At 37.9% G+C, this 21,427-nt stretch overlaps 1 protein-coding gene across 2 annotated transcripts; it reads right to left on the minus strand.

Moving 5' to 3' along the window:
• Positions 1–4,652: 4,652 nt before the first annotated feature.
• Positions 4,653–8,712, minus strand: LOC103945925 (non-specific lipid transfer protein GPI-anchored 14-like). 2 transcript variants are annotated; one of them, XM_048586375.1, is made up of 3 exons: positions 8,137–8,712; positions 7,910–8,011; positions 4,653–5,303 (listed from the first exon to the last, which is right to left on the minus strand). In XM_048586375.1, the coding sequence occupies exons 1-3, from the start codon at positions 8,474–8,476 to the stop codon at positions 5,212–5,214; spliced, it is 534 nt and encodes a 177-aa protein (XP_048442332.1). In that variant the 5' UTR covers positions 8,477–8,712; the 3' UTR covers positions 4,653–5,211. The 2 variants fall into 2 exon arrangements, with proteins under 2 accessions (XP_048442332.1, XP_048442331.1); XM_048586374.1 differs by lacking the exon at positions 4,653–5,303 and adding an exon at positions 6,195–6,481 and having other exon boundaries at positions 8,137–8,694.
• Positions 8,713–21,427: the final 12,715 nt, after the last annotated feature.

A 21,427-nucleotide genomic window follows, 5' to 3' on the forward strand; every position in this document is an offset into this window, starting at 1 on the left:
TCACGAGGGTAAAATTGTCATTTCCACGCGTTCAAGGATAAAATATATTTTAATTTGGGACGAGTCGTCGCATCCATCACAAACACTGTTTATGAAACTAATCACTATTTATGAAATTGAACACTATTTATGAAATTGAAACACTATTTATGAAACTGAACACTATTTATGAAACTGAAACACTATTTATGAAACTGAACGGTGCTACACTAATTATTGGTCGAGTTCATAAATAGTATCTAGTTCTTGTGCGTAGTTCTTGGTCATGTTTCATAAATAGTGCCTAGTTATTTGGTCTAATTTCATAATTAGTGTATAGTACTTGATACAATTTCATAAATAACGTCTCTTTCTTGGTCCGATATCATAATAGTGTCAGTTATTGGTCTACTTTCATAAATAGTGCCTAGTTCGTAGTCATGTTTCATAAATAGTGTTTAGTTCTTGGTCCAATTTCACAAGATTTGAAACTTATACCCTTTTTTGTCTTGTGAAAACATGCATTGCCTGAAAACGATGAACTCACATAATTCTTTAGAATCAAAACCTTGAGAAAATTATGTCATTTGTATTATTAAAAAAGGTTAGTAGATGATTTTTGATTAAAATGTAAAAATTTGAAGTTCTTTTTATTAATGGAATATGCTTGTATTGGATTGCCTTCGGGTTTTCTATTTCTTATATTAGTTTTTTTATTTAATGAAAGTAAATTTAGTTTGACAAAAAAAAAAAAAAAAAAAAAAAGAGCATAAAAAGGAATCCAATCCCCGTACCGTGCGAGTTCTTCTCAATGAATTAATGGATGATAACGCTTCCAACTGAAAGCATGAAAGTCACCTACCCTCAGTCTGAGAGAAAAAGGTGACCAAGCAGAAAATTCAAAAGAGAAAGTGACTGATCAAATCAAGAAAAGGTATGGCGAGGCCACAACCACTGTTGATGTGAGCATATAAGAAAATAAACATATAAACCAATAAATAAATAATGCATATATGGTGCGACCTCCCATCACCTTTTGAATTCCTCGGCAGAAGTATACTTACGATGATGTGTTGGTTTAAAATGGAATTAAGTTTTATTCGACCGGCACTGCAGAGTGCGGAGACATTTCACCTTTTCTTTTCAGATCCTTTGGAACTACTCTCTCACCAATTGCTCAATCGCTAAGCAATCCGGCGTTGCTCCTACTAAAAATTATTAAAGTAGAAGCTACAACCACAACATTTTTCTTGCAATTGTTTTATCATGTCATATATTCCTTGCACTCGCAGAGAAGATCATGAGATCATACCCCCAAAAAATAAAAAAAACAAAGATAGAACATGTGCTGATATGCACTTGATCCGCATAATTCAGCAAAACAATGGGAAAGGGGAGCGAGTGCAGTATCAACAAACGCTGTTTTGATATTACAATGTCAAGGAGGACTAGAAAGTCGTCTTTTAATCATAACGTCGAAGGAGGAATTAGCAACCCTGCTCCCGCTCCCGCTCCCGCTCCCGCTCCCGCTCTTGCTCTTGAAAGTTTTCGGGATGGAAATGGAGATGGAGAAGATCAGAGTTCGCCCTTGCTCTCGCCCTCCAAAGAGAATGGTTCTGACCGTAAAATCTTGAAGCAATTGATCAATGGGGATGAAAAAGCAAAGCTGGTCATCAAGTCAGGTAAGGAAGGGAGCACTGGAAGAAGTTCACTTGGCCAACACTTCACTGAAGAAGGAAACAGGAAACACCTTCAACTGGTCAAGAAGCAGCAAAAGGCAGAAGAGAGTTTGCAAGGAGGAGTGAAGTTGAAAAAACTGGTGAGTCGTTGTGCCAAAGTTTTAGGCCATTTGGTTAAAGTCAGGAGCGACCCAACCCTTAGAGAGCCCAGGAAGCTTAAGGCCGCCGTTCCTCGGATAACTATGTAATATTGTAAGCGATAAGTTTCTTGCTTGTTTGTTTCTACATATCAAACTACAACACTTTATTTGCTTTGCCTTCACATCATGTATACAGCATAAGTGTTCTGTGTATAAACATATATTCGAATTCGAGTATGCGATACTTACGAAGATATGTTTAGTCTCAGTTGTTTGCTATTATATATATAATTGACAAGTCGAAATTCACATACCCAGCTAATTCGATTATTAGATCTATTGTTTGAAATCCTCTGTCATGTACTGTCTTCTATAGCATCTCCTCAAGAGCTCATCCCTTGAGATTTTAGAAAATGACACTACCTATTAATTACCTACACAAAACAAAATTAATGTGCAAGGAAATCAAAATTTGTTTTTCTAAGTCAATTGGGGAGGGGGAGGATCAAACTCTCACCTTGTGACTTGTCCCAAATATGAGAGAAATACCACTGAGTCATGAGGTTAGGTCATAACATGTACTCGTTATTTTTCCTTTTAATAGCTAATAAAATTTCGTTGAGTTCTCATTTGAGGTTTACGTTAGCTAGAATCAGAACGTGAAATTAATTTCTTGGGTAAAATACAAAAAATTACCTCAACTATTAGTGTCACGACACTTTCATACCTCATCTTTTAAAATTAACAATGTCATACCTCATCTTACGAATTTGTGCCAATGTTATACCTTCTGTTAGTCTGCCATTAATTTGTTAGTTAAATGTTGACGGAGCTTGACCTAGACCTCATTTTCTATTAAAATATTAAAAAAACTAAAAAAAATCATTTAATATTTTTAAATATTAAAATAATAAAGAAAAGTTAAAAAAAAAAAAAATCAAAACCTTTCGTCCCTTCCACCCCCTCCCCCTTCTCTCTCTCCTCCCATCTTCATCTTCTTTCCTGCTTAATCTTCAACCAAAAAAAAAAAATTTGAAAACCCTTCAACCCCCAACCCCTCGAAGAAGAAGAAGAACCCATCTTCATCTTCTTCCTTGCTTAATCTTCAACCAAAAAAAAAAAAAAAAATTTGAAAACCCATCAACCCCCAACCCCTCGAAGAAGAAGAAGAAGAAGAAGACATCTTCATCTTCTTCCCTGCTTAATCTTCAACCAAAAAAAAAAAAAAAATTTGAAAACCCATCAACCCCCAACCCCTCGAAGAAGAAGAAGAAGAAGAAGGAAGGAGGAGAAGAAGAAGAAAAAAAAAACCCAACCCAGTTCGTACCCCCCCCCCCCCAAAAAAAAAAAAAAAACCCTGCAACCCAGAAAGAAAAAGAAGGAGGAGGAAGAAGAAGAAGGAAAAAAAAAAATCCAGATCCCGTTCACCAGGCCGATTCCGCAAGGGGTGGGTGCGAGGGGAAGATGAACTAGGATTTTTTTTTTTTTTCTGGGTTGCAAGTAGGGGCACGGGTGGGGGAGAAGAGGGGGGGGGATGGGGGAGAAGAGAAAAGGACGCCGGGGGGGGGGGGGGTGGGGTGGGTGGGGAGAGGGTGAAGGGATGAAGTTTTGTTTTGGGGGAGGGGGAGGGAGGGAAGGGAGGAATTGTTTTTTTTTTTTTGTTTTTGTTTTGTTTGTTTGTTTGTTTTTTTTTTTTTTTTTTTTTTACTTTTCTTTATTATTTTAATATTTAAAAAATATTAAATGATTTTTTTTTAGTTTTTAATAATATTTTAATAATTTTTTTAATAGAAAGTGGATCCTGAATCAAGGTATGTCAGCATTTAACTGAGAAATTCACGCCAAGCTAACGGAAGGTATAACATTGACACAACTTCATAAGATGAGGTATGACATTGTTAATTTTAAAAGATAAGGTATGAAAGTGTCGTGATACCAATAATTAAGGTAATTTTTTGTACTTTACCCTAATTTCTTCATTGATATTATACAACCCAGTCACTCAAACAACTGAATATTTAGTAAATTATTATACACAGATGAACAACGTCCTGCAATCATGCCATCAACTTGCTTCAATAAAAGAACTAAAAGGGCAAACAAGTAACGAATTGAATGGCCTTGTTGACATGACCAATTGCTGAAAAAAATTCAGCTTCTCCTAAAGAAGACTTAGGTCCGCTCAGTTAGTTTCTTTCTCTTGTAATAGAAACTAACAAAAATATACAGAACTTCAAGTCGAAGTTGGTTTCAAGTGGATGCTATATCAATAGAGGCTCGTAGTATAACAGCTCAAGTAAGATCGTTTTCCACAGAGATTGAATGAATAATTTGTGTTTAAAACCAACTCTTAATTAATTATTGAAAACAAAGTTTGGAAAATGTTGATTTTAGAATTTAATATTATGCAATTTAAAGAAAGTCAATTTGTAAAGCCTAGGGTTCAGCCGTCACTGTTACAATCCTATGCAATTCTACTAATTACTTATGAATTTCCACATACATGACATACATGCTTTGAAGGTTAGGTTTTCCTAATGCATATTTTCCTCGTGATGTTCAAGTGAAAACGTATATCTAACATGCAACCCGTCTGTAATGTTTAGATCAAATATAAACATGCAAGACTCATAAAGCTTTGTGAAAACCCTTTGAAAAATCATGCAACCCTTAAGAGCGTGATATTCACCATAAGTGAACTTACAATTACTAATCACAAGAAGCCCTCTTCAATTTCAGGGTGATGTTCAGACAAAAATTGCATCAAACTACTTGTCTAAAAATCCTAATGGTCGCGAATTACTAAGACAATTAGTTAGTTTAATCACAATGATTAATAATTCAAAGCAAGCATGCTTCCATTCATAAGCAAATTAATAAAATTACATATTCATGCTAAGACTCAAGGCTTCGCCGTAGCAAAAGAACTAGCTATGAACAATCATAATAAAATATTATTAAGAACAAGGGTAGAAAACACCTAGAAAATAAACTTGTTGTCAAAGGCTTGTGCGTTTCCCCCTCTCTTTTCCTTCTAACCCTAACGGCTAAAAAGTCTTATTTATACTACGACAAAATAAAACCCTAAAAAGTCTTAGAATAAAACTAGGAAACATAATAAAATAATAAAACAGAAAATAAAAGGTTTCTTATTTAAACTGAAATTTGGACTTCTCAGGAAATCAGACTTTTGACCAACCAAATAAACTCCGATTTGGTCCCAAAATGTCTCTTTGGAAAGCTGGAGACGTCCCCTACAAATCCTCAGAAGGAATCTTCCTCAAAATATGTCATATTGACCTTCAAAATACCCAAAAAGTCCAAAAACGTCAATCTGAAAAAGCTATGCACTGGGCCTTTATTTCATCGCCACGGTCAAACGCTTAGTAGAAAAATCTGGAATTTTAATACATTCATTTTGAAAGAATCATGAACATCCTCCAATTAGAATCACTCCAAAATTCATCCGTTCGATCACTTTTTGCTTCAGAGGAAATTGAATGTCCTATATTAAGAATATAAATTAAAGTATCAAAATTCTACCAAAATAACAAATAAATTATAACTAAAATTAGGGTAAAATATATAATATAATATGGACTCATCAAGCCCCATCAAAGGTTTAGAGCGAGCACGTTGCAATTTTCTTGGTCTTATTAATTTATGATGATTTTATTGGGTGAACAACGAAAAAGGAGTAAAATATTTGGGATCTCTTTTGCTGGTTAGGGAAATGAGAGCAAAGATAGATGGGGTGTCAAAAAAAGAGTTGATTGAATAGTAAAGAGAATAATAAGTGAACAATAAACAGGGACAAGCAAAAAAAAAAAAAAAAAAAAAAAAAAAAAAAAAAAAAAAAAAAAAGAAAAAGAAAAAGAAAAGAGACAAGGGTTTCCATGTAACTTTAGCAAAAAGAGCAAAACTATCTTAGTGTTGGCTATGTTTGGCTAATGACGATTTGGTTCATTTTGAAGAGGCACTAGATTTCAAAGTTGAATCAACGGCTAGCCTACTGTTAATAATATTGATATTGTCTCAATTTAAATACAACTCAACAGATGTTGAATTATATTAATAAGCCTTCATGCAATTAGGAGTAGAACCACAAGTTTCCGTTATGGGTTGCATTTTTTAACAGATCATGGTCATGAAAACAACGATTAGTATAATTATAGGGGATGGTTATGGTCTCATAAATCGGTGCTCTTTATAACTTGTTTTAACTCATACTGAAAAAGGTTCTTTAATCTCATGTAGTTGATTAAAATCAAAATCAAGGCGCAAAATACAATTATTTTCATTTTTCCTATGTTAGTCAATCTATACGTGATGGCACATCCAGACATCTGAATTTAAAAGAACAAAAAATTCTTCTAAATTGCGTCTAGCCCAAAAGATAGAGACAATAGTTATTATATATTTATCATTGAACCTCAAGATAATACATTATCATGAAAGTCACGGGTCATAGACTCTAGGCCCTCAAGATCTGAGTTTGTAATAAAAGAGTTTAATCCGTTTCAAGCATCTAGGTAAACAAGTATAAAACCATTAAGACGAAGCACCAAGACGAGTCTCTAATCATAACCATTTCGTTGCACCGTAACAGACCGACAATATCCTGTCGAGCAGCGCCACTGCTAGAACTTGACCCCACACTTTTGGCACTCGTCGGCCCATCCACTGCAATATATAGGAAATTAAAGAACCCAAAACCGTTATAGCTAATTTTTAGGCTTAAAAAAATTTGGTCGTGTTTAAACCCTACAAAAATACTATTTTTATCATTTATTTATATCATTTTTTCTAATAAAAATAAAATCCACTTATATTTCTGAACTTTTAAAAATAATACAAATAGGTAATAAATGTGACATTAATCTAAAATCTATTTTGATCACGTGTTTTTATTAAGTTAATTTGGTTAGTGTGGTGTTCAAAATTAACAATTCTGGTCACTTAATTGAAAAATATTAAAACATTTATTAAATAATTAAAATGAATAAAATAACAATTTAAAATGATTAGAATGAATATAATAACAATTTAAAAACTTTAAAATTCATTTAAAAAGAATAAGGATTGAAAAAGAGGACGAGATTTTTCAATACAACCGGTACACAAAATGATACACTACATGTCATTATATAAATTGTGGGATATGTGTGCAAAAAATTTAATAAATTAAAAAATAAAATTTCCCACTACTTCTATTAAAACACGTGATGTACCACTTGTGTTCCCGTCATAACTAAAAATTTCTTGAGAATGGGGGCATTGGGGAAGACCAGCCCAACACCGTCACCACCTCTCTCTCTCCCCTGCCAAGATCACCCCCTCCCCCAACCATACGCACTCCACTTACTGGATCCGCACATATTGAATAAATTCATCGCTCAAACTAGCAGAGTAACTGTGAGTCAAGGGCTGTCGTAACGCTTGATTATTGTTTGGGGGGGGGGGGGGTGGGGATCCGCACATATTGAATAAATTCAGCGCTCAAACTAGCAGAGGAACTGTGAGTCAAGGGCTGTCGTAACGCTTGATTATTGTGTTGGGGGGGGGGGGGGTGGGGATCCGCACATATTGAATAAATTCAGCGCTCAAACTAGCAGAGGAACTGTGAGTCAAGGGCTGTCGTAACGCTTGATTATTGTGTTGGGGGGGGGGGGTGGAGTGGTTGTTGATTTGTGTTTCAAATCTCAAGCAATCGTATTGAACCAAGACTTGCCAGATTAGGTTTTCTAGTTGTTGTTGATGGTCGCGTGGTGGCTGACCATCTTCCCCGATGCCCCCCAATATTTTCATTCCTCCTCTTTTTGTGCTCTTAATTAGATTCATTCATTTAATGAATATTTTAATATATATTTTTTTTTTTACTTTCAATTTGACTGAAGTGACAAAAATTGTTAAACTTTGAACAATACAGTGATCAAATTGATTAAATTAAATACACAATGACCAAAATAATTTTGACCCAGCCATATCAGAGGGACCAAAAAGATTTTTAAACCTAATTTTTATTCAGCTAGAGAAAAACAAAAACAAAGTAATTAATTCCAATTCTTCTATATTGCTAATAATGTTAGTAATATATTAGTTATCACTTACCGCTAGGACTTGGAGCAAGACTGCTGGCAGTTTTAGTAGAGTTGCCTTCCAGTTGATAGAAAACTTGAGCTTCTGGTGATTTAGGATCCAAATGCAGAAGTTCTGCGCGCATCCAGCAATTCCATGCCAACCAGCAAATCAAACAGAAAAAGTAGTGTGTCAAAGTTAGAATACTACTGCAGAATGTATGTATGTATATAACTAGAAATACGAACGTACGTACGTACCGGGACACTTGGAGACATTGGCAGGGGCCTTGCAAACGGAAGGCAGGCCCAAAGCAAGCGTTACATTCATCTGCAGACCAAGTTCAGGATCATTGCGATCTTTAATGATAACACAAAGGCACTTCTTATTGTTGTTGAGCACTTGTTTGAGACCACTGCAACAGTCTGGTGTTGGAGCCTTGGCTTGACCTCCAACGTAAGGCAGACACGTGGCCATCCCTACTAACTGCTGCGTACATTCCTCTCTGTCTTTTGCTGAATCTGCCGTTGCGAAGCTCGCTGTATAACTTGATATCATAACTAACAGGACTAGGACCAAGTAGCCAAACCCTAATGCCATTTTCTGAACTGTAATTATATTATCAGATCAGTAAAGAATAATATTTCAGATGTAAGCTAGAAGAGAGAGAGAGAGAGAGAGAGAGAGAGAAGCTCTATGTTAATTTATAAGACAAATTAAGGTGGTAGCTAGAATTTCGTGGTGGACACTGGTAGTGGTGTGGCCTTTGGGTTCATCCGTTCATATGTATACATATATTCTGCGGTCTGAACTGCACTTGAAGGGATATATAGTTGCTTCCAGAATAGAGAGTTAATGGACAAAATCATTGAGTTTGAGTGGTAAAGATCGTGCGGCCGACAAAAGGCAAAACCATATATATATATATATATATATATATATAGTAGAAGGTGATGATGTGTAAATAACAGCTTCCGGGTGTTTTGAGTTTAAACTAGAATGCTAAATCAAGTATACATCAAATATTAGTGGGGGATCAGTTAAGTGCGTCACTTCACCAACCCCACTAAGGCCACAAGATAACATTAATTCATGTTACTTCTCTTTCAGATGGCCGCTTCCATATATTTCTTAGTTTTCTTTCAAGGTTATTTTTCAGAATTGATGCCATCATGACATCATTCAACTATATTATTGACATAATGCAGAACACATTTTATTTAGAAAAGAAAGAAAAAAGTTAACGGGGTTATGGTGATAAGAAAAATGCGAATGATAAACACAATGTGAAACCCCACCCCCAAAACTTTATGTAATTTCACATTTGCCCTTAAAAATATATGAGATTACATTTTCACCCTCACTATCTAGATTTTCCTCCTCTCTCTATCTACCACGTGGCACCAGCTCTACCTCCTCTTTCTTTCTCTCCTTCTTCTCTCTGAGTCAACTTTCACACACACTCTCTCTCGCAAATCTCTTTTTCTCTCTCTTTCTCGTCTCAACTCTCTCTTCTTCTTTTGGTGAACTCACACACACACGTACATACCTACACACTAGCCATCTCGCTATCATCGCCTGGACCTCTTCTCTTTTCCTCACCTCTCCGATTGCACTCTCTCTTCTCGGCACTGTGCACATTCACTGTGTATGCGAGTTTTCCAACGAGGTAAGTCGAACTCACTTCTAAATCTCCCTAAATAGAGTTGAGAAAAGTGATTAGATAGTTTTGAAACCTATTGGGGTGTTTTATTGGACAAAGGAATACCCGACGAACATTCTTCCCAGTTTCCAACGAGATCCCGCAGCTTGCTAGCTATTTTCCGATCATCTCTGACGCCAACTCCACTCTATCTTGGTATGACTCGAACCCCTATTATTTTATCTTCAATTTGGCTTTAGAATGACGAATTTTGGTTCAGCTTTAATCCCTCATCGAAGTCGGGGGAATTGTCCGGCCAGATTCCAGCTTTCTATTTCGTTAGGTCTGGCGACCGACGAATTGAGTTAGGCCAGCCCAACCCACTTAACCCATTTGAACCAAGGCCCTTTGGGCCGTGACCAACATCGGGCATTCGGCTCGCTAAAACCTTAAACCCAACCCAATTAATCCCATGTCCAAAACCTTTTAACCCTGAGCCGGGCTTCCAAGCCCAAGCTTAGTTGTACAAAACCCTAGGGCCTCGGCCCATTAAAACCCAGTAACCCTAAACCTTATTTCCTTAGGCCGGGCCTTAAGCCCAAAACCCAAAACTCGGATCCAACCCATTGAATCAGTTGACCCGAGCTGATTGACCTGACCTGGTTGACCCGACCTGTTGGCTTTGACTTTGATCGTCAACGTTGACTTTTTGTTGACTTTTTTGGGTTTTCGGTCGGGACCCATCCTAGGCTAATTTCGACGTCCTAGATCCGTTTTTGATGTCCGTTTTCCCAAATCAATCATTTGAATAGAGTTTTGTTAATTGTACCCTTTATGTGCTTAGGTGCAATTATTAGTGGCGATTATGTCATTCCAATTTCGTACGGCTCTACGATGACGGAGTATCTGTGAGTGGACCCCTTTTACAATGCATGTTTTAATAGTAGAAATGCATACATGAAAAGCATGATTTAGTGGTTATATTTTATGAGTAAATTAGATCTACACTTATGATATATCATGCTTTACTGCGAATATTTTGGAATACCATATTCTATCGAAATTATGTTCTTCGTAGTATATATGATGGATGACTATATACTGCTTATGAACATGTTTTTACACTTCTTTATAGTATATATGATGGATGACTATATGCTATGAAGATGCTTTTAAGATATATGTACCTATGTTTGGAAAAAGTATATTCAATGGTTTTGTGCGTATCTAGTGATCATTGTTCTGCATTCGGGTGATGATACTTATATTGACCTTTGGGTTGGGTGTTGTAGAGCCTTCAGGCAATGATACTTATTTTGACATTCAAGTTGGGTGCTGTAGAAGCCTACGAGCGATTGATACTTATGAAGGAAGTGTTTTGAAGGAAGAGTTCTATATGCCTTCAGGCGATACTGATACCACTAGTTAGCACACTATATATGACATGTGTTTTATGAAATGTTTTATGGCATGCTAGGGTTTTTGGAAAAACCTATCACATATTATGCTATTAGTTTTCATAAAACTTTGGGGGTTAGTATGTTGATAACTATTTCAATATTATATATATATATATATATATCAACTTCGTCTACTCATGTTTGTTTTGCGCCCCCTTAGGACATAGGAACGAGGATTACGACCCTGTACTACTGGGGTTTTCCCTTACCAGTGATATCGTGCCGTCATCTCTGCTTTGACTTCTATTGCAATAGCACCTCTTTATTTTATCTTCCACTTGTACTTTGAATTAGTTGTATACTATGAACATGTCATGTATTATCACTATCTTTATCATTGTTGGCAGTTGAATATTAGTATATTATCTTGTAGTTCGAATGAAATTTATACGCATGTTTCACATGTTTTCAGCATATGTATTCATTAAATGGCTTTCGTCACCCGCGGGTGTTAGGCTAGCACGTGGTCATCCTGATGTCCTTCGAACATCAGGATTGGGGTGTGTCAGTTTGGTATCAGAGCATACTTAGAACTTCATTATATTTGGTAATCATAAACTTTCTTGGATCCAAGATCTTTCGTCTTTCTAAATCTTGTTTGTTTCTTATCAAAATCATAGACCATCCTGGTGGGAATGTACCTCGACGACCTCGTTTTGGTATAATAGGATAAATTCAGCAGTTGACCTTCGCATTACAGAATGCTTTTCCTAGTAGTAGCAGGCCAAGTCGTACATACATGGAGATTGCTCGTAGCCACGGTGTTCCGGATCTTAGGGTAGTTAGAGCCTGTCAGGAGGCTGAGGATTGGTTGGAGAAAATGGAGGATACTCTAGAAAGCATGAAATGCCCAACGTCTGAATGGGCAAATACCGCTGGTTACTTTCTTCAAGGGGACGCGAGGTTTTGGTGGAAGTCAGTGAAGGGTTGTCGTCCACCTGGTTCCTTGATGACTTGGGCCACATTCAGGAAACTCTTCAGTGCATACTTTTTTAGCCCAATTATCAGCTGAGAAAGCGATAAGAGTTCCTGGAGTTTCGCCAGGGCGATCTGAGCATTAAAGAGTTTAATAGCATTTTCTAGCTCCTGTGGAGACACCATGAAGGAACCTATGAGAACCAACGGGAGATGATGATTTAGCTGCTGATTGCTATACACCCGGATTATCGCGAGCTTTTGGCATCACAGAGGCATAGGTCTTATTAGGAAATGATTGAGATGGCCTTGAGGATCAAGCAGACGAGATGAGACAATCTTAACAAAGATCAGCCTCAAAGTCAGAACCAGCCTCAAAGTCAGAATTGCCCTCGGAATCATAATCAGAGGGATCGTAATTTCCTATCCTGGAGCATGAGGGAGCCTTCTACTTTTTTTAACCTCTTCGACCCTAAACACTTTTATTCTTTTAAGCGACAGTGTCAGGGTTCATGATCATTTAGTGACGGCCGATGCAGTGAATCGGGGAGACGATCATTCATCCATTTTGATTTAGGTGCAGCTAGACCGAATTGTGTTACAGGTGTGGCAACATTGGACATATAACCCGAGATTACGGTACTCCATCTTCATCTGCTAATTATGTTGATAGTTTGGGTTATGGTGGGAGTAATAACCCGAATACTAGTTATAGTGGGAGCAGTAATACTCAAGGTTATGGCAGTACTTAGAACTATGATGGCAGTGGTAGCTAGAGTACCTAGTGTTCTGCCCAACGACAGCCATAGCAGTTCGGAGCAGCTTGAGGCAGCTGTACTCAAGGGAACAGAGCAGGCCATAACAACTAAGGTCCTAGGACTCGAGGCGGCCATAACAGTGAAGCGGGATATTAGGTTCATGGACGTATCAATGCCATGACTCAGCAAGAGGTGAAGCAGGACCTGAGAGTAATTATTGATAAGTCACATTTTGTATACATTTATATCTTCATTATTTGGCGTCTTTGTGATTGTTTTGGATTAAACTAGTTGCATTTTACCTTATTTGGTGTTAGTGTGCAGCCAAGGGTGAATTTGGATCAATGGGAAGGCAAATGAATTAAAAACGTTCCTTTTGGTAGCTGAGCATTATTCTAAACGTGGAGAGGATTCTAGGGAGTTAAATTGAAGTCCAAATGAAGAATCTAGGAAACATGTGACTGCTTGAATTTCAGGAAAAGATGTGGAAGTGTAAAGTGGTGCAATTCGGCCATATTGGGTGATTCTAAGCAAGGCAAAAGCATTGAAGTCAGATTAGGTGATTCCAACACCAAAACATGCATTCACATACATGTTTGCAACCTTGCCGTGTACTTCCATGCCATTCCAGCTCATTTATGCACTTCTAGCTCTAAAACAGATTCCACACATCCATTCCGTGCTTCCCATGCCATTCCAACTCCCTTTTGCACCAAGAACATGCACTTCCATTACTTAATTCACTCAGCCATCTTGACACCAACAAACACAATCATACCGTGCAGATTCCATGTTCTAACACCAAAACATGCATTCACATGCATGATTCACAATCTGACCTTGCATTCCATTACCTTTCTCCAATTCACCTTTGCAAAGGTCCACTCACTTGTTGCAGCAAGGGCACATGCTTCTTTGATTAAATAAACCACTTACTTGCAGATCTTGTCCATGCCATGCGTCCACTACCTCAGAAATCCATCATTCCAGCTGACTTATGCACTGCCATCTGAATTAAACATATTCCAGATCCAATCTGAAGGTTGGAGCCACATTCATTTCTATAAAACAAGGCTCACTTCACACAACAAGGGGTTCCGCATTTTTCTTCTTCATTCAGTCCATTACACACGCATAACCTCTCCCATTTCACTTCATTTTCTGTCCATTTCTGTCCCAAGGGCAGAAACCATTCAACCATAACCAATTTAGTTCATATGCATCACACTTGGAGAATCAAGTCCGAAGGCCACTCTTCAAGGAATTCAACATCAGTTTTGCTTCAAGGGTTTCTTCTTCTTAATTCTATGTTCACTCATGTTATTTATTTTTTTTGTCAAACCTTTGTAAACATGAAGTGTAACTAATCTTCCTCTAGGGATTCGATGTAACCTTGCAAAGTTTGCCATGTAATTAAGTTAGAATGCTCAGTTTGTCCATCTATTTCTTGTTTCATTCTCTGATTTAATGGTGACTTAGTGTGTTGATTTTAATGTTTGATCATCATTTGAATTAATCACAAAGTTGTGTAGCCAAGATTAAAACACACATCATGCATAATCTTGGTAGATATGTGAATGAATGAAGGGAATGTTTAGCAAACATCCTGCCGAGTTATTCCCTTTGGTTTTATGAAAGTTTCTTGTGCATTACATACTCTTGATTATGAATCAAAGTTGCACATCACAATTAGGTTCATGATTAGAGACATTTGATCAAATCCACACATCATATGGTTGATCATATCCAAGTGAAACAAACTCAAGAAATAGGTAGATGAATGAGTACAAACTAACTTAACAAACATGGACTTAGTTGAGCAATGGTGAAACCGAATCCCTAGCTTCATTTCCATTAGAACCATCTTATTGTATTAATTGTTGATTCATTTATTTGTGTTTACTTCATTTTCTTATACTTTCAAGTTACAACAACAAATCTGCCTATTTTGATTAGTTTGATTCATTTCTTAATCTGCCTATTTTGATTAGTTTGATTCATTTCTTAATCTGCCTAAGTTGATTAGTTTGATTCATTTCGTAGAGTTCTTGCAAAACAAGTAATTGCATAGGTCCAATTAGTCCCTGTGGATTCGACACCCTTGCTTGTGCCATTGTACTAAATATGTTCTAGCATTAGGAAGGATTTATATCTCAACAATTATGGGTACGTTACTTGTGTGTGATAATTGGGCTAGAGTTTTGATTGCTCTGGGTGCCACTTATTCGTTTGTATCTCTATCATTTGCTGGGGTTTTAAACTCGCAACCTTAACCGCTCAGTTTTGATATGCTTATACAAATGCCAGCTGGAGATTTTTTTTTTTACACGGTGGAAGTATAGGGATTGCCTGGTCATAGTTGAAGGGGAACTCATGGAGACTAATTTAATTCCTTTCAAACTTATAGAGTTCGATGTCATCTTGGGAATGGATTGGCTATCCAGGCATCATGCTTATGTTGGTTGTAGGGTAAATTTATGACATTCAGTCGGCCTAGACGATCATCGATCACGTTTTAGGGTGAGTGACGAATCCTTCCTAATAATATCATTTATGCTATTCAGGCAACTTAGTCAATGCAGAAATGATGTGTGGGATTCTTAGCCCACGTAGTCACGAGGGATGAACCTTTTTTGTGTCCTGAAGATGTGCCAATGGTGAATAAATTCACTGATGTGTTTCCTGAGGATTTGCCAGGGTTACCACCGACAAGGGAAATCAAATTTACTATTGATTTATTTCTAGGTACAAACCTTATCTCCCTAGCACCATACCGAATGACACTAGTAGAGTTAAGAGAACTGAAGACTCAACTTCAGGAGCTTGTGGATAAGGGCTACATCTAGCCCAATATGTCTCTCTGGGGCATTCCCGTCTTGTTTGTCATAAAGAATGATGGGTCGATGAGACTTTGCATCGACTATCGGTAACTAAATCAGGTGATGGTGAAGAATCGTTATCCTTTGCCTCAGATTAATGATCTGTTTCACCAGCTGAAAGGTGCTTAGGTGTTTTCTAAGATCGACCTTCGTTTGGGTTATCACCAGCTACTGATTTGGGAAGAAGATGTGCCGAAGACTGTCTTCCGCATTAGATATGGACACTGTGAGTTCCGTGTCATGTTTTTTGGGTTAACAAATGCACCTGCAACATTCATGGATTTGATGAAGAGAGTTTTCAAACAGTATCTAGATTGGTTTATGATTGTGTTCATTGATGACATCCTAATCTATTCCAAAAGTAACGTCGAGCACCAGAAACATTTGAGGTTGGTGTTGGAGAGGTTAAGAAATCATCAGTTGTATGCCAAGTTCAGTAAATGTCAATTTTGGCTAAACCAGATCAGTTTCCTCAAACATGTGGTCTCTGCTGAGGGAATTAGTGTGGACCCTCAGAAGGTTTCGGCAATGTTTACATGGAAGTAATCGAGGAATGTTATAGAAATGAGGAGTTTTCTAGGTCTGGCAGGCTATTATCAATACTTTGTGTGGGATTTCTCAGCAATCACCCTGCCTCTTACTAAGATGACTCGGAAGGGGGTTAAATTCGAGTGGGATGATGATTGTGAACGAAGTTTCTAGAAGCTTAAGCTGCGTTTTATTTAGGTTTTCGTCCTTGCTCTTCTGGACGATGATGGTGAGTTCGAGATTTACACTAATGCATCATTGTTAGGATTGGGCTGTGTTCTGATACAACATGGGAAAGTCATCGCATATGCTTCCAGATAACTCAAAAATCATGAGAGAAACTACACTCATGATCTGGAGCTCGGGGCAATAGTCTTTGGTATAAAGATCTGGTGACATTACTTGTACGGCGAGAAGTGCCGCATCTTCACTGATCACAAGAGCCTGAAACATGTCTTTACTCAGAAGAAACTGAATTTAAGGCAGAGAAGATGGATGGAGCTCATTAGTGATTATGACTGCACTATCGAATATCATCATAGACACGCTAATGTAGTAGCAAATGCACTTAGCAGGAGATCTCATGTACAACTTGCCTCATTTCGAGCTATTCATATGCCACTGCTATTTTCTCTTCGAGAAACTAGCGTTACCATGACACCAGATCCACAGGGAGCCTTGTCAGCACACTTCCAAGTTAAACCTATTTTGGTGGATATGGTTAGGGAAGCTCAGGAGCTTGATCCATAGTGTGCAGACTTAAAGAAGCAGGTACAGGATGGGTCGATACAAAATTTGAAAATCTTGAAAGATGGAACCTTGGTGATGGGAAATAGGTTGTTTGTGCCTAATGACAACAAATCGATGAAGAAAGAAATCCTTGATGAGGCTCACATTTCAGCGTATACCATGCATCCAAGGAGCACTAAACTGTATCACACTATTTGTCCATTCCATTAATGGGCTGGGATGAAATGGGATGTGGCGGATTATGTAAGGATATGCATTATTTGCCAGCAGGTAAAGGCAGAGAGACAAAGACCTGAAAGGCTAATGCAAAATCTCCCGACACCAGCATGGAAGTGGGAAGACATCACCATGGATTTCGTGTATAGTTTGCCGATAACGCAGTCGAGATTTGATGTCAGTTGGGTGATTGTAAACCGACTCACCAAAATTGCTCATTTCCCACATGTTCAACAAACCTGCTTATTAGAGAAGTTGGCAAAATTATTCATTGATAATATTGTCAAGCTTTATGGTGTACCCGTTACTATAGTGTCGGACAGAGATCCAAGGTTCACCTTCAAGTTTTGGAGAGCTTTTAATGATGCCATGGATACTTAGTTGTTGTATAACACTGTTTATCACCCGCAGACCGATGGTTAGTCTGAGCGGACGATTCAAACCTTGGAGGACATGTTAAGAGTGTCTATTCTCCAATGGAAGGGTAACTAGGATAGTTATTTGCCGTTGGTTGAGTTTTCCTACAACAACAACTATCATTCTAGTATCAGTATGGCACCGTTTGAGGCATTATATGGGAAAACGTGTTGAACACCGTTGTGTTGGACAGAAGTCGGTGAATGGGTGTTAGTAGGGCCAAAGATTGTGGACATTACTAATACTAACATCCAACTAATTAAGAGAAATCTAAAGGATGCTCAAGATCGACAGAAGAGCATTGCAGATCGTCATTCTAGGGACCGAGAATATAAGATCGATGACTTTGTCTTCTTGAAGTTGTCGCCCTAGAAGGGTGTGGTTCGATTTGGTAAACGAGGAAAGTTGAGTCCTCGATATGTTGGCCTTTACCAGATTACGGAGAGGATTGGTGCAGTTGCCTATAGGTTAGAGCTACCACCACAGTTCACACAAATTCACAACGTTTTTCATGTTTCCATGCTTCGAAAGTATGTGTCGGATCCCTCTTATGTTATTCAGCCATAACCACTGAAAGTGAATCAGGATGCGAGCTACGTCGAGGAACCAGTGATTATCGTCGACTGACAGGATAAAACCTTGAGGAATAAAGTCATCTCGTTGGTAAAAATGTTTTGGAGAAACCATTCAGTCGAGGAAGTGACATGGGAAACGAAGGATTTGATGAAGAGCCAGTACCCTTATCTTTTTGGTTAAGTTTGTAATTTCGGGGACGAAATTTTTTTTAAGGGGGGGTAGATTGTGAAACCTTACCCCCAAAACCTTATGTAATTTTACATTTTCCCTTAAAAATATATAGGATTGCATTTTCACCCTAACTATTATACCCAATTTGGATCTACTATCCATATTTTCCTCCTCTCTCTATCTACCATATGGCACCACCCCTACCCCCTCTTTCTTTCTCTCATTTTTCTCTCTTTTTCCCCAGGAGTCAACTCTCACACTTTCTCTTGCATATCTTTCTCTTTCTCGTCTTAACTCTCTCATATTTCTTGGTAAGGAGGCCATTTGTACCAGAAATTACACCAACACATCCCATTTCAGATTGCATTCCAATCATTCCAGCCAAGCCACATGCACTCCCTTTAATTTATTCAACCTAGCTGTCAAAGCACATGCACATTCACCCTAATCATTCACATACACAATCTGCCATCATTCACACATTCATTCCACATGCATTCCCTTCATATAAATCAGCCACATGCACCCATAATCATTCAACCAACTTTGCACATGCATTCATCATCATAACCTAGCTGTCATTCCACTTTAATCCACATGCATTCCCTTCACAAATCAGCCACATGCATCTCCCATCACCATTCCAGATTTCCACCAAGTTCCTAGCTGTCATATTCCCTCCTTTTCACCTATAAATAAGCATCCATTGCAGCCACAATGGATTCATTCCCATTCATACACAATTCATTCACCATTCACGCCAGAAATTCATCCCCTCTCTATAACACATCCATACTTCACCATTCTTCATTTTTTCTGCCCAAAAAGAAGCCTTGAGGTCCCCTACATCCATCCCTATCCTAAACACATCATTCTACACCATCCATAACTCCCCATCCCTCCAAACCTATCCTTAGACCTTGTGCTACAACGAAGAGGAGGAGAAGAGTGCCTAAACGTTCATACAATTCAAGTTTGAGTTGTTGGAATGTTTAGGTGTTTCTTTTCCTCGATTCCAATGTTTAATTTCAATTCTCTTTGTTTTGTACGTATGAGGAACTAAACCCCCCCTTGGCTAGGGGGGGATTCGAAATATATGTTTATGCTTGCATTTTGATTTGATTACTTCTAATTGCGTTTCATAAGTTGTGGATTCAATTTGTTTAACTATTTGATTGATAACTTATTTATGTATGTTTATTGAGAGTGCACACTTAATTTTCATGCATGAATATGACGCTAGAATATAAGTGAGTTTCACCTAATAGTTACGAACTTATATTCACAAGTAGTGGAGGTTGCTTATAAACAATCGCGTTAAACGAATTCTTGGCATAAGTTTCATGCAATCATAGTAACGAATGCCTCGTCAACACTTATAATTTTCATAGAGCGTAATGATTCTTGCTTGTATCTCTATTATGCAATCATGTAGGGGACTTGTGGGGAATGTTTTGGGTTGTCGTATGCAATCATCCAATTCAATAACGTTAGGAAGATTTGAAGGTTAATTAGTGCATCACGGTTAACTTGGGGTGTTGAGAATTTATGGTTTATTGAAATGCAATTGGAAATCTTTTTATTATGCAAGTGTAACATGTGTGGAGATGAACCCCTTAGCTAGCAATCCATCACATTCATACTTACAATCTGTTTTAATTAGAATCTGTGCAATTAGTTTAATTTCGTCCAAAACTCAATCCCCCTTACTTTAATGTCCAAATTAGTTAGAAAGTGTTTTAGTTTGTGTTTATAAGTGTTTTGATTCAATTTGTTATACAAATTCGTCCAAATTCACCAAAGTGCTCAAAACTGCCCAGAAAGTGGAACTCACATACACACATACATACCTACACACCAACCATCTCAACATCATCACCTAAATCTCTTCGCTCTCCTTCACATCTCCGATTGCACTTTCTCTTTTCAGAACTGTGCATGCGAGTTTTCCGATAAGGTAAGTATAACTCACCTCTAAATCTCCCTAAATCAAGTTAAGAAAAGTGATTAGATAGTTTTGGAACTTATTGGGGTGTTTTATTAGACGCAGGAATACCTGAGGAACACTGTCCCCAATTTCTGGCGAGATCCCGTGGCTTACTAGCTATTTTCCGGTCGTCTTCAACGCCAACTCCACCTCATCTTGGTATGACTTGAACCCTACTATTTTATCTTCAATTTGGCTTTAGAATGACAAATTTTGGTTGAGTTTTAACCCGTCATCGGAGTCGGGGGAATTGTTCGGCTGAAATCTTGGCTTCTCTTTTGTTGGGTCTGATAACCCACGAATTGAGTTGAGCTAGCCTAACCTACTTAACCCCTTTGAACTAAGGCCCTTCGGGCTGTGACCAACATCGAGCCTTTAGCCCGCTAAAATACTAAACCCAACCCAATTACCCCTATGTCCAAAACCCTTTAACCTTGGGCTAGGCCTCCAAGCCCATGCTCGGCTGTACAAAACCTAGGGCCCTCTACCCACTAAACTTTTAAGCCCAAAACCCAGTAACCTTAAACCATATTTCCTTGGTCTGGGCCTTAAACCCAAAACCCTATTCCCTTGGGCCGAGCTCTAAGCCCAAAACCTTAAACTTGGATCCAACCTATTGAACCGTTGACCCGACCTGTTAACTTTGACTGGTCAACGATCAACGTTGACTTTTTCGAATTTCGGTCGGGACCCTTCCTAGGCTAAGTTTGACATCTTGGATCTGTTTTTGATGTCTGTTCTCCCAAATTCAATCTTTTGAATAGAGTTTTGTTAATTGTACGCTTTATGTGCTTAAGTGTAATTATTAGCTGCGATTTCGTCATTCCCATTTCGTACGGCTCTACGACAATTGAGTATCTGTGAGTGAACCCCTTCTAAAATGCATGTTTTAATAGTGGAAATGCATACATAAAAAGCATGATTTAATGGTTACATTTTATGAGTAAATTAGATCTACACTTATGATATATCATGCTTTACTGCGAATATTTTGGAATACCATATTTTATCGAAATTATGTTCTTCATAGTATATATGATGGATGACTATATACTGCTTATGAACATGTTTTTACACTTCTTTATATTATATATGATGAATGCCTATATGCTATGAAGATGCTTTTAAGATATATGCATCTATGTTTGGAAAGAGTATATTAAATGGTTTTGTGCGTATCTAGTGGTCACTGTTCTGCCTTCGGGCGATGATACTTATATTGACCTTCGGGTTGGGTGCTGTAGGAGCCTTC

Source organism: the organism of the source record quoted next, unplaced genomic scaffold (genome assembly GCF_019419815.1).
Source record: "Pyrus x bretschneideri cultivar Hongxiangsu unplaced genomic scaffold, Pyrus_bretschneideri_v1 Contig24, whole genome shotgun sequence".
NCBI lineage: Eukaryota > Viridiplantae > Streptophyta > Magnoliopsida > Rosales > Rosaceae > Pyrus > Pyrus x bretschneideri.